The sequence below is a fragment of the Aotus nancymaae genome, unplaced genomic scaffold, assembly GCF_030222135.1.
Source record: "Aotus nancymaae isolate 86718 unplaced genomic scaffold, 86718_ANA_hifiasm-v0.15.2.pri h1tg000010l, whole genome shotgun sequence".
NCBI classification, from domain to species: Eukaryota; Metazoa; Chordata; class Mammalia; order Primates; family Aotidae; genus Aotus; species Aotus nancymaae.
In genome coordinates this window covers 12,887,518-12,911,857 of record NW_026988421.1, presented here as the reverse complement: position 1 = coordinate 12,911,857, position 24,340 = coordinate 12,887,518, and the positions used below count along the sequence as shown (strand labels likewise).

General features: G+C 35.6%; 1 protein-coding gene across 3 annotated transcripts in view; it reads right to left on the bottom strand.

The window, feature by feature from the left end:
- RAB11FIP2 (RAB11 family interacting protein 2) overlaps positions 1-24,340 on the bottom strand; it is a 41,152-nt gene that overhangs the window by 4,963 nt on the left and 11,849 nt on the right. Inside the window, exons 4-5 of one of the 3 annotated variants that reach the window (XM_012448047.2) lie at positions 17,504-17,543; positions 5,163-5,208 (exon numbers count right to left, since the gene is read on the bottom strand). In XM_012448047.2, coding sequence (XP_012303470.1) covers positions 17,507-17,543 — 37 coding nt within the window. In that variant the 3' untranslated portion in view covers positions 5,163-5,208; positions 17,504-17,506. Of the gene's footprint in view, positions 1-5,162; positions 5,209-6,787; positions 6,959-17,503; positions 17,544-24,340 lie in introns of those variants that run through there. The other 2 variants (XM_012448046.2, XM_012448048.3) reach the window with 2 other exon arrangements.

Genomic DNA, 24,340 nt, shown 5'->3' with positions numbered 1-24,340 from the left:
AGGAAACGCAAGAGTTCAACTATATTAATACTATGGTTAGTATATTTGCATTCTCTCCTATTTCATCTGTTTAGTTAGCTTTATTGACAAAAATTCTTTTTAGGAGAAAGCATAAATATAACCAAAAAAATTTTTTTAAAGACATTTACTAATTGACTATTATTACAAAGCATTCTAATACTACTGTTACCTAAAGAAAAATATTTCTCAGGAATTTAATCAAGGCACTGTAACATCAACCTTTATTTACAGTATGTAGAGCACTTGGAGTTTTCATTCCATAAAATACAATGCCCAAATACAACTAAGCAATTTTTTATTCTTTTTAAATCATAGTTCTCTCACTAAACCCAACAATTTAAAATGATTTTCATCACTATCTTTCAAAACATTTCCATTTGGCTTTAAGGAAAATCAACTAAAATACTGAGGAAATTGGTTTTCTTGCTCTTAAGGAATACTACCTAATCTGTTCAGTGGAGGATGGAGAATGGGGACTGGTGAATACCGAATGACCTTCCCCCCGTAAGAATTAAACTTGTCTTTCCCTATTTTCAGGATCTACTTTAATAGTGGTATGTGTTTGGGAGTTTTCACCAGTAAAGCCAAAGTTTAACTTTTCACTGGCCCTCCCCAGTTCCCCAGCCTTTCAGCCCAAGGAACCAGGACTTTACCACACCAGAGAAAGAGAAGCTATAGTACAGATACCAATTTGATGCTTGGGTCACTGAAGCACACCCCCTTCTCCAGGATAAGTGAAAAAATTCAGGACTGAAAACCTTTTCCAATTTCACAGAATCTCTCAGGCTTTGTGGAGAAAATACAGCTTGCACTAGGCCTTCAAGATTTTGCAGGCAGAAATGTGTAATGGGGCATTCCAAGCAGTGAGGTCTGCTTGTTCAAAGGAGGAAACGAGGCTCAAGGCATAGTGGCCAATAACAACAGGTAATCCAGTAACAGGTACTCAGTAGAGCATGGCTGGAAAATACGGTACAGGACGGGGGCGCTGAAACGGTAGGTTTGAAACAGACCACTAAAGATGCTGAATGGTAGTATAAAGAATTTTTAGACTTTTGCTGAGGAAAATAGGAAGCCATTGAAGGTTTTCTAAACAGAGAAAGGATATGATTAAAGCTACACTCTAGGAAAGGTAAAATGGCAACAGTGAATCATTTGGGGGGTTAAGATTAGTTATACGGCTATCGAAATATGAAAGACCAGAGTTAGTAAGAATGAATAGAGAGGATATTAAAGGGAAGTGAGTTTAAATTCTATAAAATATATCTAAAACAACTTAGTTTATTTTAGCATTAGAAACTGGAAACAGATGTAACTTTCAGTTATGTTTCCTTCATCCCTAAAAACATTTCAAATATTGTTCTAAAACCATTAAAGCACAATTATAGAGACAAGCGTTGTTTTACTTTTCTCTTCTCTCTCAGATCAATTAATCGTTTGTAAGTCTACACGCGCGCGCACACACACACACACACACACTCACGCACATAGCCACTAGTTTATTTAATTGGTCATGATATATAGTTTAGAGATATATAACTATTAATACATTCTTATAAAAGATTATATTAAGCAGTTTTCTACAGTAGAGAGAAGACATACTATGGAGTTCAGCATACCTTTGAAATTTGTTAAAAATAAGCTAAAGTTTCTTACTTCAACCCAAGTAGTAATTCTGAATAAATTTGAGAGAGAAACCAACCTAGGTCTCACTTTCTTTATCTGATAGATGAGATGTTCTCCATGGTCCCTTTCAACTCTAAAACTGGTATACCAAGTGATTTTTCTAAATTGCATTTTTAAAAGTAATAAAGTCTAATTAATGTGATTTCACTTTTCTAATAAAACATTTACTGAGAAATTCACATTCTTAATGAGAATTGCAGGGATTAATGAAAGGAAGCTAAATGGGATGCATTACTGATTAGTTGACTGCTTTCTGTTTTTTCTTTATTTAACATAATAAAAGCATCTATTCCAGTCTCTCTAATAATAAAATTATACATATACAAACTGATTTCTCCAAACTAGTTAGGCAATGAAATAGTTAAAAAAAATAATGTGCACTGTTATATTTAACACTATTACCAGTTAAGCAGTTAATGTAGTTAAAATTATTTTTAACATTTCTCTACAGACACTGAAGATGAAAGATGTGTCAAAGCTTTGTATTTTGACATAGTTTAAATGAATGCCATCATATAAATCAATTTAACAGTTTAATCTTTCAAAATAATCAATTACTATTTCAGACTACTGGTCATACTTTACAGCCATCCTCTAGAATACACAGATATGTTATTTGGATTATTTTTTTTTTCCTTACAACAATCTTAACACTCATGTGTAGACAGATTTCCGGGAAATACATTTCTGGACTTTTCAATAAATTTTCCATTTGTCCTTTTATGTGAAAATTTTACCCCAACTTTCAGCATCAAGTTTCTAGGCAGGAAAACATCTTAGAAACATATGCACTATGAACTATATTCTGGAAAAGAATACAAAATAATTAAAAACAGTTTCATGCTGAGTTCCAGATTTTATTCTATGTTTGAAAACAATGTAAACCTTCTAAGTTTAGGCATAAGATTCTTAAATTGACGATACTCTCTATTTCTCTCTCTCTCCATATCTATCTATCTATCTATATCTCAACAAACAGAAATATACATTTCTGTTTGTTGATATAACTCCAAATAACAATTAATAGAAACAACAGAAAATTAAAATATGTGCTCATTACAAAAATTATTTTTTTAAAGAGGAAAACTCTCAGGCAAATATAAAAAAATTTTTTTTCAAAAGATACTTTTATTATTATTCTTGGAAAAGCTTGCAAAATTCAGAACTCTTCAAACTAGCAAAGACAAAATGCAACCTACAATGGTTACTCCAAAGTGCTCAATATTTTTTCTTGCAGCACTCTATACAGACAACATTGATGTTTTTAAGATTTTTTTTATTTCAAAATTTAATGTAAATTTTTCTTCTCTTCCCTCTTTACAACCTTTCTCATTTCTACCCCACTTCTGTTAAAAATGTCCATATGCAGACATAAGATGTGGACTAGAGAATACTAGAATTACTACATGAAGTTTTCTAACCCAGAATTTTAAATAATACAGTTATGCATAAGATTTTGAGAACTCATAGTGATCTATTTTTGCTTTACACAGTCTAGCCATTTAAACTAGGAAATGTACATTTTTTACAATATTTAAATTTAAACAAAAGCAAATTATCAGGACTCAAAATAACTGAAGATTTAAAGAAAGGTTGTCCTGGTAACCAAATATTGGTGGGGTACTAACTGACATCCAAGGCAACTAGAGGAGAGAGAGAGAGAAAAATGAAGGCTTGGCATTCTCTGATCATCTCATTATTGTTCTAATGAGGAACTCTGCTCTGGGAATATCATCTCAGCTACTTTCACATCTTTTGTCCTACTCCCTTCATCTCCCTTTCAGTTCTTAATTAGGCCTTAAAGAGCTCACACTGCCCTTTCAACTGGCTACTGCTCCTGTTTAAACACTGTGCTTTCACAGACAGGTGTTGGCACTAGCATATAAGACATACAAACTTAATTACAAAATACTATGTCCAGAGGGAAAAAAATAACTTGGTGGATGGCTATTATTGGAGAACTTAATGTAAATTACTTCAAACATCTTATAATCTTCCACATAAAATTTGTTCGAACGCTTTTCTTCAACTATGATCAGTATGAAGATGCGCTTCCTCCTCTTAATTGTATCTTGCAGTAAATTAACAACACCTAGTAATCCTTTAACTGTCACTTAGAATAGTTAGTATTCCAGAGAAAAATAATCACACATCAAGGATTCTTTTATCACCTTTAAATCCTTTAACTAAAACAATTTTCACATTTTACTTCTTTAAAGAATTCTAAGAATGCTTTTATAGCAATAAATTACAAGATTTGGAAAAGTACATTTACAAGCAATCGAAATTGTAATTAAGGTTACTTAATAAACAATAGCTACACATTAAATCGATTTTTTTGATGTTGCATTTTGTTTGAGATTAAGTAACTGCCTGATAGAATTCATTTTACTATCTGATCAAAGGCTGACTTCATATTTTCTCACATTTCTCGCCAGACTGCCATATTATAAAGACTTGAGAATTTATAAAACATCAAAACTTACAAATCATTTAAATAAAACAGTAAGAACATAGTACAAAGTCCTGTGCTGCTATGACAGTTTCCAGAATTTTAAAGATAAACAACTGCATTTAGAATGGCTTAGAAAATAAACTCTAAACCCACCTTAGCTTCTTCTAGCCATGTTGCCTAAAAAAATTCTTACTATACATCTGGATCACACGTATCAAGGACAGATGGTTGTAACAGCAACCACCAGTCTCTTGGAATAAAGGACCTATTTCTGTTATTCAGTAAGAATTCAGTTTTCTACCAAGAACATTTGCCTATATTTTGGTAAGGTAATTTATTCTCTGTTTAATATAGTTAGAATTGATTGCAGATGCAATGGAACTCTGAACAGAGATTAAATACTGGACTTCAAATACTACAATAAAGTTAAGATTATCTGAATAATCCTTGCAAAATACGTGAGTTGATTTAGGTGGTCGCTACCAATCCTGTTAACATACTTGGTTTTGTTCTGACGAGAAAGATAAGTGTCCTAAAGTATTTGTTCTTTCAAATACTTTCCTGGTTATCTGGCTTTCCTGCCAGGATGCTTTTCTATTGTTGAATGTTAACAAGCAGCTTTATTCTTTCAATCCTTGTCCCAACAACAAAAAATAGTCTTTTCTACATGCTCTTATTTCATAACCACAAATTTGACCCTGACATACATCTTGCATATTAATTTCAAAACAATCTGTAAACAAAATATGTATATCCTAAATTGGCTTCAATTATAACCTATTTTGCTTAAACTTTCATGTATCATATGAGTCACACCCTTTTGTATATTAAAGGTAAAGATTACATTTAACTTTCTTTCTTTCTCCTAAAATTACTATGCTAAGCTACAATCCTTAGTTAAGTGAGACAGAAGGCAAGAAGACAAAGACATTTTTAGAAATGTGTGCCAGAGAAAAAGACCAGCTTATTCTTTGACAACCCTCTAACCCCTTCAGCAACTTACCGGGATTTTCCTGAGGTCTTCATTGCTTGTCGGATTCATATGAAAACTAATAAAACATAAACAAATGTTAAAAGTGTCATAACTCATGTGGGAGGAAACACAAAAATAGAAAAATTTTAGCCAACATGTAATACAAATTTCTAAAGCCCTACATTATTCAGATGAGTGAAATTTAACCCAAGATGTAGAAAAAAATCCAGTATTTACCCAACATTCTTAAAGCATCTACAATTTTAAACTTTGAAGAAAAGCTTTTTAGTTATCAGAACTGAAGAATGAACTACGAAGTTTCTAAACATCTTTAAACATAGCAATTTTATCCAGCAAAATATTTTGTAAAACTAATTTGTGTAAGATTTACCGTTATATTTACACATAGTCACTCACCTTAGGCCCTCTGATATAAAACTAGGGAGAATTAAGTACATTTGGGTTGGAAAGATTATAGAATCAAAGGGTTAAAGCAATCTGTTTAAAAATGCCATAAGTGTTAGAAAAATCGGCTTTCAAACATTACTCTATCGATAAGAATAAATTCAGAATTGTGGGAACCATTTCTCTCATTAATGTGATTTCTAAGTAGCTAGTCTTGAAAATTTAAATAATGAACCAAAACAACACAGATTTCCTCCACACAGAGAAGAAAACATCACAGCTGAAAGCTATAACTATTTCTTCTTTGAAACATATCCATTAGACGGGACTGTAACCAAAAAGACGCTAAACTTCAAAGCCATCTGATGAGTAAATATTTCATCGGTGCTTTTCAAGTTTAATTTTTACCCAGCACTTAAAGGTATTAGCCTTTAAAACTTTCACAAAGCATTAGTGTCCTAGGAACCTTTTTATTCCATACACAAAACAACTGTAAAATATGTATGTTTTCATTATCTGTACCTTGACAGTAAAATAACTGGGATCCTTTCAAAATTTAAGAAATTTACTTTTAAAACTTTTGATTGTGTGACAAAAAGTCTGGACACTGGATGTAATGTTGGTAAAGTATCTGTAATTATGTGTACAAATCCTACCCTCTAAGATGTATAGGGCATACACGCATGTACAACCACCTTCAGAGAGTTTCCCATGTAACCAAGATTTCATTGGCTATGACTAAGATTTAAAGTACTGGCTTCCAGAACTGATTACTAGACTTTTCTAACTAGAACTCCTGTGGATGAATTAAGTATTTCAGCAGAGCTGGGTGGCATGTAGAGAAGAGTGAAACATGTTTTAAAAACCTACAATGCACCAGTTCAAGGCCTGTGTGGCTGGCACATTTTCTCAACATCTTTATGGTGTTCTGCATGGCCCTGGACTCAAGTCACTATACCAGCAAAGCATCAAGAGCACACAAAGGAGTGGCTTAAAAGACAAAAACTAAATCCAAAAAAGCATTCTCATCTAGTCCACCTTAGCCTAGAGTGCTGTGGTAGCAGCTGCTAACACATGTGGTTTCTATCCTCTCTGATTTTCAATCCAAGGTAGCCAACAGGGGGTCCAGTGGGACTAATCTCTCCTACCCCATTATCTCACAGCATGTTTTCCAACAGGTCAAGAAACACATTCTGCTACATCTCCGATCTGACTGTGATAGTCTAAAAAACAAAATGATTTACACTCAGTCCAGACAGCATACAAGGTGCTTGCAAGCAGAGAAGTGACTGGAGCCAGGTGGTGTGGATTCAAATCCTCGTTCTGCCCTGTGACCTTGAGCAAGTTACTTAACTTCGATTGGGTCTTGGTTCCTTCATCTGTAAAATGGAGATGGCGACAGTATCTACGACATAAGACTCCTGTGAAGATTCAATGAGTTAACAACATGTAAAACACTTAGCACTGTGACTACCAGACAGAACATTATTTTATTTCATAAATAAAATAATAATGAAATAATTTTATGTCATAAATATTTACACAGCACTTAATGTGTGCCAGACACTGTTCTAAGCACTTTACCAAAATTAACTCATTTAATCTTCATGATCCTTATGGTAGTTTTATGGTCCAATACCTTCCACATCTTTATTTTAAAAGTAAGGAAACAAGTCACAGAGAGGTTAGGTAACTTGCATGTGGTCAGCCCGGCTCTAGACTCTGTCCTCCTATGACACACAGCCCTAGCCCCATTCCCTGTATAGAGATTTACTTAGTGAGCACTGGCTGCACTGCAGAAGCCCTGAACATATAGAGCACATAGATGAATAAGACAATAACCGTCTCATTTCAAGAAGGCGCATGGTAGAGATGTGCTTGTGGGAGGTGGGGGAGAGCACTCTGGATAATTAAATTTTTAGACCTCAGAGAGAAATGAAATGTTCTATCACAGCAATTAGTCAAGCAATGCCTAATTCATGGAAAATGTAGGATTTAAAATGACATGAAGGATATGTTTGGCAGGCTAGACAAGGAGGGCTCTGCAAACATATGGCATGGCCTGGGGCTGTCCGACAGTTAGCGTCACTGCAGGACACAGAGGAGCCTGGCAGCCCAGGCAGCAGGATGGGCAGGAGCCCCTAAAGGTTCTGATGACACGTTCCTCAGGCTCGATCCATAGAGCAGTAGGTAATATTTGGGCAATGTTAATCTTTTCTCGTAAATATTATTTAAACATTTTCTGTTTGGTGGCATAATCCATCCCATTGCATCCCTGAGACTGAACAATATTATGACTCTATACATTTCAGTATATGTCTCAGGAAGAAATCACTGAAGAAAGAAACAGAAATAATGGCTTTATATTTGTTGCAATAAGAGTTTTCAAGGAACAGACATTTAGGACAAAGATTTTATCAAAATCACAAAAATAACAATATGTAGTAGCCAGTCACAGCTTATAAAACTAAAATGCAACTCAATGGCGGCTCAAAAATGCCTGAGAATTCCTAAGAATGCTGAAAAATCGCCAACTCTTAGGGGAAGGGTTTGCAGTGCGGTGAGCCCGGCTACTTCCCATTCTACCTGAGTGAGTCTGAGAGATCTGAGCCACCCTCTCCAGCTCCCCACAGTGCAGATCTGAGGGAGAGGCTCTTGTACTGGGTATTGTCTGAAGTCTAAAGGCAGAACCCCTCCCTTGTGGTCTGCTTTATATTCACACACTGACATGTCAAACACTTGACAAACCCAGTCATTCATGGCTGCCTTTTTTGATCTGTCCTTAAGGGGGAAAAAAGAGTTAACTGAACTGGATTGAATTAGCTTGGCGAAAAATAAAATGTCTCTATTTATTGAAGTGTGGCACCAATTTGTGATATCTTTCTCTTTGGACTGCCATCCTCATGTCAGACAAGATATCGAATAATCCAGTCTGACTGCTCAGCCGAGCTGCTGACAGGTTAAGGAAAATGGTGTTTTTAATCAGGTGCAAAATAAACCTAGACACACTCACATTTAAAAAGTAGTCTATGTAAAATGAAAGTTCAGAATTTAAACTTTTTAAATTAGTATTTTAAAAGATATTTTAAACAAAATGATTTACTTTAACATTCTGAAGTTTTTACGCAAAAGTGTCAATAGTTTTACTTTTGTGATTTTCCAAATATTAAAGAATTTTTCCCAGTAAATTCTAATTCTAATATTTAAATGTTTTCAAATATTTTTAGGAGTCATTAGTACCTCTTCAATATCACTTGTTAATTTACCTCAAAGTTAAAATAAATAATAAGTAAAGAGAGAAGTAAATCAGTGAGAACTTGAAACTGTCCTTTAATTTGTGCTATGAACTAATCTTCCATATATAGGCCAAAAAATAACCCAATCATTATAAAGCAAAAAAAACTGATCACTGTAGTAATCATAATCACTATGGCATTTGGCAGTGATCAAAGTGTTTTTTTTTTCTTTTGTTTCTCTTTCTTGAACATACAGATTCTTTTGTAACAAGAACACCTAAGGAGAAGAAACTATTCAGAGTAAAAAGTATACAGTGCTTGAAAAGATTAAAAAAAAAAAACCTACATAAGAACAAAGATCTATTAAAACTGGTTAACAGTGCTTTTATTAGACAATGCAAACCATAAATTCCTGGTTCTAGGATTTTAAATCTTTCAATGAGAAGTCACATAATAAGCTCTTTGGAGGGCATTTGAAAACAAGTATTTTTAGAGTATTTTAGAGTATTACTACACCTTCCATAGTATCTCCTTCCAAACCCCATTACTGCTGGAATTATAAAGCAAAGTCCATTTTGGCCTATATTCTGATTCATTTTGTATTAAGCGAATTCAAATTAAATGTGAAATCCAGGAGGTGTGCCACTTGGCTGCGAGGAGGGAAGAGGAGAAAGAGGGAAGGGACAGAACAGGAGTAACTTTCTCAAATGCCAGTCAACTCCTTATTGTGTGGGAAATAAGTATAACTTCAAACTATCACAGAAAAACTGACATTAATTATTTTCGAAGGAGCACATCCTATCGATCTTCTTTAACCAAGTGGGCTCTAGAGACCCGGGGCTTCACTTTCATGACAAAGGTAGTTGGGCAGAGGTATATACTGAGAACTGTGACATAATATAATGCAATAAAAATCTTCAGTGAGTCTAAAAGGAGGAAAAGAGAAATAACCCATGTATTTCGTTGATAATGAAGTACAGAATAATGTCCTAAAAGCAACTGATATTTATTGGACTCTAACCACGGTACCAGGCATCTTTCTGAGCACTTTACATGTTGACTCACTTAATCCTTGTAACAATCCTACGACGTAAGTGTTATATTTATCTTCATTTACAGATGAGGAAATGGGTACAGAGATGGTAACAAGCTTATCCAAAGTAACACAGTAAGTGGCTGAGTTATGATGTAAGAAAGGCAGCCCCACTCCACAGTCCAAACTCTTCAGGCATAAACTCTCCTTCTTCCACAGAGCTGTTCTAAACTGTCAGTTTTACTGTGAGCTCACTGCTGGCTGGTTTCAAGGAGTCCAGTGCAATTTCATGAGGCTTCTTCCGATCAGAAATGATTCAGAAAAGTCTTAGACTTAAATAGTCTAAGTGAGACAGAATAATGGTTGAAATGCATTTGGAAATAACTGTGCTCTTGATTTTCTGCTCCACTCTGCCCCTCCTGCTCCACTCTGCCCCTCCCTGTACCCCAGGACACTGACCTCTGGAGAGAGTATCACCTGGGCTTGCCCACTGGCTTATTATGCTCTGCCACTAGGAGGCACCTCCAAGAGGCTGGAGTACTGAAGGCATAGGAGGCAGGGTATTTACTCCCCTTCCCCAGCCCCATCCCACCAGCACCTCCCTCCCTCCCTGCTGGGCTGCAGCAGCATCTATCTACAGCCACGGCTGCAGCTAAGCATGCAGTGCCTCTAAGACACTGCTGGTCCCCGGTGCTGTACTATTTCTTCTTGATGCCCTTACCCTGCTTGCACCTCTCCACTACCTTTCCTCAGTTATCCGTTTTGAGTGTGTCATTTGCTTTCTATTAAGATTCTTAACTGATACATGAGTATATAATAAATGCCATAAACTATTCACTTATAATTTAAAATAATTTTAAGGACAAAGGTTTGTTCTATTTCTCTACTAGAAAGAAAAAAGAACCAAAGAAAAATACTCTTATGAATTACCTATACTTCCCTTATCCCTTCAATTTCTGGTTTATGCTCCGTAACTACTTATTTTAATATTATTTTTGTCTTTTCAAAATATACATAGCCTCTTCTTACTTTGTAAATGATAATTCACTGCTAGACACACACACACACTCACACTCACTCTCTCTCCCTCTCTCTCTCTCTCTCGCTCGCTCGCTCGCTCTCCTGGCCTTCATTTAACAATGCTCTTTTCATATTCACAGAGCTAGAGCTCTTCTGTTTAAAATTATTTCCTATTTAGGATTGCATTTTTAAAGATTCATTGCTTTAAAATGGTATAATTACTTCAAGTGACTTGGATTTGAATAATACCACCTTATATTTACATACTGCCTTACAATTTATAACACATCTTTACAAACTGAATTTTTCTTAACATGCTTCCAAAGGAACAGTAATCAATAAAATCTTAAACCACAAAAATCTCAATCAGAATCCCATCTGATCAGCCTCAACTTCTGACACTCCCTCTCTCCTGGAGACCTGCTGGTGAACTCCCACTATCATCCCCATTGTCTTCTAATCCACCTGTATTTACTCATCTCCCTCACCAGAACCCACCCACAGTCCATTATCTCTTTGACATTCTACCATTTTTATTTTGCCAATTTCTCAACCCTACCAAGTAACCCTTGCTGACTTTATCTTTAGTCACTCACATTCTTTAATCTAAAACACATCTCCTGCCACCAATATTCATTGCTTCTTTGAGGAAGGCCACTAGTGAACTATTTTCACTAAAATCGCCTCACTCTCCTTAACTTCTCAGCTCCATGTGATACCAAATGGCTGCTCCTTCTTTTTGAGACTCACTTTTCTATGCTATCTGGCAGCCTAACTTTTCTTCTAATTTCCAGTCCTTTTCCTTATCTTCCTCTTCACCCCCAGGTGGGAAAAACTGGATATTTCTTAAGGTTGTTTTCAGGACTTTTATACTCTACCTTGGTGATTTCATATTCTCTCACCACCATCAGCCCTATACAGATACAGGACTAGTAAATCTTTTCGACCACCAATCTCTTTACCCTTTATAATACCATGTTTACAAATGTCTGATCAAAATATTGGATTGAATATCCTACCTGTCCCTAAAAGACCAATCATCATGTCTTTTAGATCAGTTCTGTCTGGTTGTCTTCCTCCTCATACCACCAATCTCCCGGGCACCCAAGGTGAAGCCTCAGAGATACCCTTCACTCCAGTCTTTGACTTACATGCCTCACAAATAAACTGCCATGTTCTCACTATTCAGCCTCTGCTGAAACACTCTCAGTGTTTACTCCCTGCTCATTTTTACTGCTACCTTTCTGACCATAAGACCAAACTGCCTTCTGTCGAGACTCCTGCACCAGCCTCTTCACAGTCTCTGCCCATCTCTCCTTGTCCAGTCCAGCCTGTGCATACTGAATATGCATTCTCAAGCTCAGGTCTAACTTCATTATTCATCTGTCAAAAAACTTTTGAACTCTTCCGGAATAATGACAAAATTTCTTAGACTGGCTTTCAAAGCCCATTGGATTTTACCCAATTTACCTTTCCAGACTTACTGCCCACACCCTAATGTCAAGGAAAAATCTAATTAACTGCTCTAAATTTCATATTTAAGAAACAGAAATGCTACCATCTATTTCACAGAATTAAGATTAAAAGAGAGTTAAGAGAAATGAGTATAAAAATGTTTTGTTTGACAAAATACTTTTCAAATATATGGTCTATATAAGTTTGCTTCTGTGTATATATCTTACCCCTGTCTCCCCTCCCTTTCTACTGTAAGCCACTTGAAGGAAGGAACCATATCTCATTCCTCTTTTCATTCCTAGAGTCTGACACAGTGCCAGCATGAAAGATGCTTAACAAAAGTATGCTGAATACATTCATAACCAGTACTTAGTAAAAAATGTGTAAAAACTGGGCTGAGTTGACTGAGTAGATTAATGCTAGGGCAACATAAGTTCCACCCACAAGATCCCAAGTCCCCAAAGAGTAGAATAAATAATTTTCCTGAATAAGAAAGATAATTTATATTTATACCTGATGGTCCATTGTGGAGTGATTTTTAGTTCTTTTGAAGATAGGAAGAATTATTCTAATATTTACAAAAGTCAACTGGAACTAAGCACATTTTCAAATTGGTGGACTTCCAACAGAATCAATTTAATTAACCAGTTTATCTGGTATACCAACTAGGTCTATCAGGATAGGTATTTGACACAATACAGATTAATTAGAGATTTTTCTGGTAAATCCTGAAAACATTTATTCCACAGAGGTTACATGTTAAAGTTTTTTTTAAATGTTGTTTAATAATCCTCTTTCCAAAGCTCTAAAAAAGTGAAGTGTCCGAAGAGATTCCACTAGAGAAATTTCATTGGAATCTTTAGCACATTCCAATTACCTTTATTATACATGCAAATGAGGTTTAAGAGGCAAGACGAAATGCAACATTTTTTTCTTTCTTTTTAGAAAAAAGCAAAAAACTCAGTACCAAATCAAATTAATGATACTATAGATGAAAAGACTATATTCTGTCTCCTGGGACTGGGCATGTACACTAAACACCTGGATGACAAAACAGAATCTAACACATAAATGTCTACAGGGATTAACAGTAATTTACTTATTAATATTCTCATGGGGTATCTTTTATGAGCTCTCAGAGGCAAGACAATTAAAAACTGTGGTCAGTAACACCAAAGATCATGGACAGCAAATTCAGACCTAGCTGCTTTTCCATAATGAATAATAATGGATATGTTGTTGGTGAAAGTCCTAGAACTTGAGGATTTAAAGATATCTATGAAATTATTTAAAGACATCTATGAAATTAAGGCCTGGTTCGTCAAGGATGTAATAGTCAATCAAGTCCAACTTACAAATTTCTCCAGGGAAAGCACAGAAATAGTGGCTCAACTCTGTAATCTCAGCACTCTGGGAAGCTGAGGTGGGCAGATAACTTGAGGTCAGGAGTTCGAGATCAGTCCGGCCAACATGGTGAAACCCCATCTCTACTAAAAAATACAAAAATTAGCCGGGCATAGTGGCATGCACCTATAATCCCAGCTACTTGGGAGGCTGAGGCAGGAGAATTGCTTAAACCTGGGAGACAAAGGCTGCAGTGAGCTGAGATCGTGCTACTGCACTCTAGCCTGGGGGACAGAATGAGACTCTGTCTCAAAAAAAAAAAAAGAATAGAAATAATTATTTCAAAGACAGTCAAACAACCCACAAGTTTCAACATAAGGCCTATGGATTCCAAAAGTTCTCCATTCCTTTAAAACTGAGCTTCTCATCCTTTTTTTCTCTTTAATAGCCCTAATACATAAGAATAATAAATCAAACAACAAGCATAAAATTTAACATCTCAAGTTTAAGTAAAAAATTCAGATGAATTTTTGCATTTACTAATACAATCATGTGTCTCTTGCTATAAAATGAATCTTTTCTCCCTTGATCTTTAGGAAATTTGTCACTTTGGGAAGTTGTGTTGTGTTTGGCCTGTTACCCTGAGTAGACCCTTGCCCACCACCTGCTACGCATCTACTAGTCATCATCTCTGTGTGTGTGTGTGTATATGTGTGTATAATCAAGTCCTGTTCATTTCAGCAGCAAAACAGTGGGCAGCAGTGATGAGAGCAAGACACCAGCAGCCCCCTTGACAGGCCAAACCCAGCACAGGCTCTGCTTGTCTATGTGATCAAGATAGACCCAGTAGCCCTGATCAAGCTTTTCCTGCAAGGAGAGAATATAAGGATAATCTGGAGAGATGTGACAATTCCATGAGGGTGCAAGCAAGGCATCCCTGGGTCCCTTTGAACCAGGTGCAAAAAGCCAGAAGGCCCACAACACCCTGGCCAAAAGCACCCCAAGCTTGCTCTATGTAGGCCTATGACAAAGCTATGTTCTGGAGAAGCCACAGTGCCCTCTGGTTACCAGGAAGGCCTCAGGTGTTCAAGAACAGCCTACAATGAATGAAACCCCTGGCCAACAAGCACCCACCTTCCCAGCTCAAGCCATCTCTACAGAGCCTTCAAGGAGGGACATCAAGGCAGCCAGACTTCCAGGGGCCCCCCAGTTGGGTGATGCAAGCCACAGGCTCCTATACCTGTTTCTTAGAAGCAACTGCTGGGGTTACTGGGGGATTTCCACTGCTCTGTAACCCAAGCTGAGAAGCCCAGCCTTAAAACATTCTTGGTAGTCAAAAGTTTGTTTCAGTGGAGCTATTAAATTATAAATGTTTTGCCAGAAAAGAATATATTGTTTTGTGTAAAATACACTTTCCAGGGCCATTCCCCAACAGAAGAATACAATGATCTTATAAGAAATTGTACATTATACTATACAACTTTCAGTCAGCTATTTCTAAATGTTTCTGCGTGAAGAAAAAAAGAAACTATTCAAAGAACAGTTAAAACAGGTACTCACTGATTTAAAGAGTGTACCTCTAATATATATTAATATCTGCACATTTCTTATGCCAAATAATTTCACTATTGTCCTGCTTCTATAAGTTATATCATTAAAATCTTTCACTACAAAAAGTTTTTGTTTGGAATCTAAAATCATGCTTAGAAATGCAGTTTCTCTGAGTCCATGTGCATCTCTTCCGATTCCAGCATTATTATGTATGTAACAGCAGTGGCACTGGTCTCTGGGTTTTCCTAAAATAGTATTTTTATCACATCAGTCATATATGGAAAACTCTTCATACATTCTATCTATAGAAGCAAATTCTTCATTCTGGTATGCTAAATTAATGCTAATAAGGTCACATCTCCACTACTACCTCCAACCTTTAATGGTTTTAGGCAGGCTGGGTCCCTGAGAACCACTTAACACATTCATTTTTACCTCGCTACCTTTTCTCATTTGTATCTCCCTTTATAAAAGCCTTTTCCTCTGTCTTCACAGATCCATCCTTCAAGACTCTTAGTTCTACCTTTTCTGTTATGCCTGGACTGCCTAACCTTACACAACTAATCTGTACCTTTTATCTTTCTGAGCACTTACCAACTGTACCACCCATTAGGACAATTAATTACATATTTTGTATCTACCTGCTTCTACTTTTAAAGGCAGAGACTTTGCTTTGTGCATCCTTTATATTGGAGTATCAACATAATTCTCACAGAGAAAGAACAGCAGTAATATATATAACCAAGGAAGGGCCAAAATTTCCATCCCTTATTATCAAATTCAAAAATAAACATCTGGATTTTAGAATGTCACCCTAATATATACGGTCTGGTAGTCTAAAGATGGCAGGCACAAAGAGATGACATTGTAAGATCCTATCCATCTTTGTAAGTACAAGAGATATTATTCCATAAAATGACGTGATGACAGTATTTAACATTCAAATTTTGGTTATATATTTTTTGTTGAATGAATATTTATTTTTTAAAACCAGGATGACAAAACATTAAAACTACAATAAATATTATTTCCAATATATTAAATAACTGTGAGTTCAGAGACTACTAGAGAAGAATCTTATATTCTTGGTGAAAAACAAAGAGAAAAGAGGGCACCTGCACTGACATAGAAATAAAAGAGTCAACTTCTGAATCTTGGTTGGAAGAGACACTGGTGCCTGTGTGAATTTCCAAAGGCAAATGCTCTTTTCCCAAAGGGGACTGAAGTGTTCTGAGGAGTTTTCAATAAGCAGCCTTTATCTTTCTTACTATCATAGTCTAAACTGCCTTCTTTAACAATCCAATTTGAACTCAGTCATCTGAGTTTGGGAAATTGTCACCATACCTTAAGAAAATCCGCAGCTTAGATATCTACCCTGTAATATCTTTATTAGTGTTATGAAAGAATTTCTGAACATAAGACTTTGTATCAATATTTACTATGATAACTTTGCCTTGGAAATTTTCTGCTTAATAACAGAGAATACTTTTACTTAATTTCAATGTGGTTTTAGTTTTATGTCATCAAAGATTATTGCTGAACATATGTCTTGAAAGATACTAGAAAAACTATCAGTATATTGCTTCCTGCCAAATGTATGTCCTTTATCAGTTGGCGAAAAACATGAGCTTCTAAATTCTACTTTTATTTAAAATTTTTTAAGTTAGGAAGATATCATTACTTGGAAAAAAATCCACCTAATTTATTTAAATCGATTTTAGGTATTCTGTAGATGCTGTATATTAAGATCATGGCAAGGGCTATTGTTTCTGGGTGCACTGTGTGTCAAACACTACCCTCAGCAGTTTTTGTACAAGACATTATTTAATCTGTCCTACACCAAGGTTATTATCTCCATTTTACAGCTGGAAAAATGAGGTGTAGAAAGGTTAAGTAAGGCCACACAGCTAACAGAGACTCAAATGCAGACCTGACTTCTAAATCTGAACTCTTAATACTTATCCTATACTCCCTTCAGAATATCTTATTATTAGTATTTCAATGTTTTCATGTTGTACTGTAAAACCTTTCAGTAAAAGAAGTGAATCAAATGTACTTTCTGAAACAAATATTAAATCATGTTCAGTATGATTTTCATTTTTAATTATTTGGAGCATTTAATTTCTTTGAAGATAAAAAATCTCTATGAAACAAATGCATTGTATACCTCTAGTAAACAAAATATGTGATTAACTGGAACACCCCCATTCCCATACCAGGCTCCATAACAAAGAGTTCATTATACTTAATGCAGAGCTGCTGCAAGGCACTCACTAATTGGCTCCTTGGTAGCCTAAAGTAGCAAACACACTTCCTCTGGAACCTACCAGTCAGGGAATGACATAGAATATAGCTCCATGACTCCAACTAGAAAAGAAATGGTAAAATTACTAAGCTGTTAATAAAGAGCTAATGATATAATAGTATTTAGTCACTTTGGTAAATTATCCCTTCAAAACATACCTAATAATTTTGAAAATGAGCTTTATTGCCATTACTAAAACAGAGTTGTCTATCTACTCATTCCCCAACTTACAAAATGATGTTCCATGGTCAAGATCAAGCTCAACGGTCTCCCCATTGAAGAAGCATTTCCCAATTTCCAGTAGACTGAACTGCTCTGTCATCTACTTTTCCACAATAAGCTCCAAGTCCTTCTGTTTAACACAGTTTATTCTGCTTTGATTATAGGTCATTTCTTACACATCCCTCTCCATAGCTGGTGTGGCTAGGAATGTCATCCCCCATACCTCCCCCAACCCTAGCAGAGTTTAACACACACATTTGTTAAACATTTTTTTCTTAATAGCAATTTGAATTAAGGTGTACTCTAAGAAGGCCAAGCTGATTCAACTAATTGCTTTTTAAGTCCAAGATTTCTAAGCTTCAATATATAAAAAATATAAAAACATTTTATTTTGCATATACTGTATTAAATATATAATAAATATTTTAATAATTATAAGTACTTATTACATAGCAATATATTATATGTAATATATCCAATCAAAGAGCAAGAATTCAACCTTAAAATGTAAGTTCAAAGAGACAAATGTCAAATGTCTGGATCCTAACAGTCTTAGAAACCAGTTACATGCATGTAAGAAAAATCACTTCATAATTAATTTGTATCACCAGCAGCTATTTAAAACACCTTGGCCACAAGGTAACAGTATTACCATAAATTAAATATATAGGAACGCTACCTGTATTTCAAAAGTTAAAGCATTATTGTCTTGGGAAAACAGTAATTACAGATAACGTGATCACAGTGACCCAACTGGAAATGTTCTAGGCATAGAAGCCTGGAAAAGTAGTGTCCACAGAAGTGAGGGCTAATTATATAAGAAATAGATGTTATCCTCTTAGTGAGAAACAAAAAGCATCCAACAGAGACAAGATTTGGTAAAACCAAAACCATTGCAGAGAAATATATTTAGTAATTTCAATGGTAAGGTGAAGGAAACACTTTAAATGCATACATCCACAGTTACTGAAATTTCCACTCTTATGTTCAAGGAAGCCAAAGCATTTCAGTGTTGAAAAACAAACCTTTAAAAGCAACTACTGTTTTCATGCTAACTTGTCAGTCTCAAACAAATTCAAAACACATAATTCCTAGTCTCAAAAAAAAAAAACAAAAAACAAAACCCTAAAATAAACAAGATAGCACCTCACTAAGAAAACAAAAAGAAAAAATTCAAACCTTTCTATCAAGACTACAATCCTAAGTTTGATTCAAAGACTACAGACCTGGTATTGTTGTACCAAACCAAATGGATTTTAAAATGCTATGTTTCATTAAACTTAAGACATCGGCTGAAGACATATCACTGGCTTTTTATTCTCTTCTCCCTTACCAGTCCCCCCCACTGCCCACTACCCAAAAGCAGAAAGTGTAAGTCCCATAATGGGTAAATATTTCTCAAAGATGTTCCTTTCTTCTCTCTCCTCACTGCCAAATGACCTCCATCAACTCTCACCACAACCATTATATTAACTTGCTAACTAGTTTCCCTGCCTCAAGTCCTTCTCCTTTCCCCTCTGCCCTCAACAGCTACTTCATGATAGAAGACATTAATTCAAACATATCACAAACCAATTTAAACACTTTCATGGTTCTCCAGTGTCTATACAATGTCCAACCCTTAGCATAGAATTCAGACCTAATATTTGCACACCTTTTTCTATGAGCACACAAAGCAGGATCAATAATATGACTTCCTTATACACAGCAAATATTCCAAAAATAATAACGAAAATATCATTTGATTTTCAGAGCTGAAATTCAGAAAAAAATTATCCTGATGGACTAGAGTAGCATCACTGAGACAGCAGGTAATGGAATGAATCAGGAGACTCACAAGGGCCTTCTTTATATTCTTAACCTTTAAAGTATAACATGTTCTTAACAAATGTTTGCTGAAGGTGGGAATTTTCTAGGCAAAACTCAAGATTCATACCTCATCAATTTCAAATTTACACAGGAAATAACTGGACCAAATATTTGAAGTTGGGAATATAAAATCTCAGATGTGAAGGTAGCACAGGGCATGACTGAAGGAACCTGTGCATAATAGTCTAACGCTAAGGTAAAAACCAAACTGGTGCCAGGGCAGTGTCTCCTCATGGCCTAGATCCCGACTGTTTTAAAGCAGACAAGGAAAGCAAGGTTAATTTCCAATAGGCAATTTTAGCTGACAGTCCACAGGTAAAAAATACACTGAAAATAAATGTTTAAGACAATTTAGAATCATACAACTGATGTGTTTCCAATGTATTTTTCTCAAAATATAAATGTTCATTAATGGCAATCAACAAAGATTATTAATCTACATGTAAGAACATTTAAAAATAATTCTCTCAAATGCTACTTAGAAGTTAAACCAAAAACCTTACATACTGGTTCACAAAAATCAGTGCACTGGGGTCACCGGAATATAATCTTAATACTTTCCTATCAGAAACCTCAAGAGGGCTTACATGCTGCATCTTATATTTGATCATATCATAACAACCTGTTCTTTTTAACTATTGGACTCGCTATGTGTTATCCTGTGTCCAGTGCCTAAGAGCTCGTTAATTACCTAAACTATATCTCCATAGGTCTTGTTAATTACCCGTCTCCTGTCTCGGAGGACCTTGTTAATAACTTGTACAGTCTCTCTAAAGAGGTCCTAACAACACATTAAAATTAAAGATGCTTTTCTTTTAGCACCTGTCAAGTGCTGTAAATTGAGAAATTTTCACATCAGTTTATTAGCCTACAATAGTTTTTGTGAATTTTTTTTGGCTTGTTTTCTTCTCTCTCAGAATCTCGCTACATCTCAATCTCTCTCTCAAGGAAAAAAAAAAAAAAAACGGCAAAGTTTGTCTTTTTTGTTACAGAGCTTTTTTTTGTTTTCAATTTTGAAGACTATAAATATCAATTTGCATTATTGAGTTAGTATAAGGATGCCATGGCTGGTATCTGCAAATTAACCCACTGGGAGATGCACCAATTAATGAGAGCTATTATAATGAGTATTAGGATGACAAAGGGTAAAAAAGTTTCAAGTAGTATCTGGGGAGTTAAACATAAAAGTTCTAGTTAGTGTTAAGGGAACTAATCACGTTGCATATTTTGTGTTCATAGTCATTGTTTCATTGGATACATTCTGTAAATCCCTGGGCACTAATGGATTAATGGCTCTAAAAATCATCTCAAAAGTTTTTGTTTTCTGTCTCATAAATGAAGACACAAATTTTCAGGTCTGTAAAAGATGTACAGCCTACCATGCATAACAGGCAAATTATCTTCAATACTAGACAAATATGAGCAAACAAACCCTTTGCAAGTTAAGATTTATGATGCCAACAATTGAACTTTAAACTCATTTGGGAAAAAAATGTCCGTAAGAGACATTACAAAAATGAAGGTTTAAAAACTATCAATAGACTCTTTTACTTAGGATCATTTACTTACTATACTTTTTAAAAATAAAAATGTAAATTACACAGTAAACAGTCTGATTTTTAACTAACATGTTATATAATTTCATAAAAATGGCTACATGCTTATAAGCTTATGGTGATTTGTGAAAATTAGAAACACACTTAAATATACATTCTAGGTAACCAATTTTTTTGGAGCTCCTAAGGAAGGTATGACACAAGCACAGACAGGAATTGACTCGTTAAGGAAAGAAAGAAGGAAGGGAGGGAGGGAAGTAGGTAGACTTGACCTCAGAAGTGGAAGGCACACTGCCATGCAAAATTACTAAAACATTAGTGATAAATAGGAAGTCTTGATCTTAGATACTATTTCTGTACCATCCTAAAACATAACTATTTGGTGTAAGATTATCTGCTAAGAAGGCTCTTTCACCAATCATTAAAAATGGAAATACCTGCTTTTGTAAAATCAGTAATACTAGAAATATTACAGGGCATACATTTAGTTGTCCTAAAGTAGCTAAGAATTTGCTACATGGCATTGAAACTACAGTAGAGCAGAAAATAATGAAATGAAAGCATGCTCTCTGTATGCGTCACAAATAGGACAGTTCCCAGACAAAATTCTTTGGTAAAAGTATCTCCCGTTAAATTCTTGCTCTCAGAACAGCTGCCCCTCTAAACATCAAACAACAGAAACTCATCACACAGAGTAGTAGGCTTATATTGATTTTTTTTTTTAATTTCAGAATAAGACATACTTAAGCAATTTTCTCCTTATTCTCTCAAGCAGAATTCCCTTCAGTAGGTGGAGTTCTGTTGTCCTGAACTTTTTTGAGGAACTTAGACCTCCTTTGAAGAATCCACATCATGGAGTTTCTCCTTGATTCACCATGGGTAGCATACAAATAGAAGCATATTTTTAAGTGTCATTCATCACTACTGACCCTCAGGTTTTACCTCAATCCTGAGAAACAATTCATCCATAGATGCCATAAATATTTCATAGTCAGATATTTCTGCCTGGTCTTCAATGCTCTATAATCGTGTGTGTGTGTGTGTGTGTGTGTGTGTGTGTGTGTGTGTGTGTGTTTAACCTATTCAGCCATACCTTTTAACTCCTTTCCACCACAACTCTGTTTTGCCAAGCTAACTTCCTTACTGTACCCTCTACCTTAGTTAGGGACCTGCAAGCAGAGCTAATATGACTAAGTGGACTAATTTAAGTATGCATTTGCCAGCACAATTCCTGATTCCCATTAACAATGAATACTTACTGAAAGCTTAGGAAATAAAGTGGTCCCATCCCTTTAACTGTGGTTTTACTTTCCACCATTTCAGCTATCCATGGTCACCTATGGTCCAAAAATATTAAATGGAAAATTCCAGAAATAATTCCTAAGTTTTAAATTCTATGCCTTTCTGAATAGCCTGATGAAATGGTAGGGTATCCAATTCTGTCCTGCCTGGGATGTGAATCATTCCTTTGTTCAGTCCCTTTGCTCCGTGTATCCATGCTGTCTACACTGCCTGCTCACTAGTTACTTAGTAGCCATCTCGGTTATCAGGTCAACTGCTGCAGTATTACAGTGCTTGTGTTTGAGTAGACCTTATTTTACTTAATAATGGCCCCAATGTGCAAGAGGAGTGATGCTGGCATATTGTTGTAATTGTTCTATTTTATTACTATTGCTACTCTCTTACTGTGCCTAATTTATGAATTAAACTTTATCATAGGTATATATGTATAGAAAAAAAAATAGGATATATAGGGTTTGGCACTGTGCCTGGTTTCAGGAATCCACTGGGGGTCTTGGAAGGTATCCCCACAGATTAAAGGGGACCATTGTAGGTGATATAATATAGATTAGGAATTTTTAAACCTGATAGTCAATAGGAAGTTGTTAAAATGTTGATTTTCATTTCAGGGTCCACTCACTAGAGATTCTAATTTAGTCAGAGCGGAGGCCCAACAAACTAACTAAAACAAACACCTAAAATCTCTAGAAGCCCCTGATGATCAGCACTGAGGTCTTCCACAAATCTAGGTGCTGTGGGGCACCCAAGAAGGAAGATTCTGCATAACTGTTAAGAAGCTTATACAGCTTAATATAAAACCTAGGCACAATAAACACTGTACAGTAATTACTTCTTCTATTCAGCAGAAATCCAAAGGGCAACATGAGGTTATTACTCAAAAAAGGATACTCAGAGATGAGTTGAGAGTGCACCCCACAATTGAGCCCAGGAATGAAGATGGCATGGCTTATAAGGACATCACATGTAGTAAGGAAATTAACTTACCTAGAACAGGTTAGTGAGGAATAGTAAAAGAAAACTTGGAAGGTTAAGAAAAGCCTAAAATACGATAAGCTAGTTAGAAAGAGGAGTTTGGATTTGGTGTTGCATAACAGTGGTTCTTAAACTTTTTGGACTACAGCTTTCTTAAACACAGCAAAAGGTACTATGGTCCATGTGCCCTCCTCAGTAGGACAAATAATGCTAAATGCTATAATATACATACACACACCTCAGTAACTTATATCCCATGAACTTGTCATTCAGACAAGTGCCACTTGGTTATTCCTGGTCAGGTGGACCTTCTACTTGCATGCAGAGACCCAGGCTGCTCCTACTTATAGCTCTGCCCATCTCAAAGATCCTCTCCATTCAGCTACTGAGGGGTCAGCAAACTATTTCTGTAAAGCCCAAATAATAAATATTTTTAGTTTTGTTGGCCATATGGTCTCCATCACAACTACTCAACTCTACCACTATAGCACAATAATGACCATAATGTGGCTGTGTTCCAATAAAACTTTATAAAAACTGGCAGCAAGCCAGATGTGGCCTCCAATCTTACTTTGCCAGTCCCTGGTACAGGATAATATGGAGGAAGAGGCAAAATGGAGGATTGTGTTAAGAGGACATTCCATGGGCCAGACTTGGAAGTGGTATACATCTCTTCCATGAAGTCTTAAATAAGCCAGAACTTGCTATGTCCTAGTTACAAAAGAAAAGAAGAGAAGAGAAGAGAAGAGAAGAGAAGAGAAAAGAAAAGAAAAGAAAAAAGAAGGAAGGAAGGAAAGAAAGAAAAAGAAAGAAAGAAAAAGAAAGGGAAAAATCAACAAATTTGGCTTGATGAAGACACCCATCATTTCCACTTTTAAGTGAAAAAATAGCCTAGTGGTAGCATTATTTATAATTTATTATTTGTTACATTTTTTATA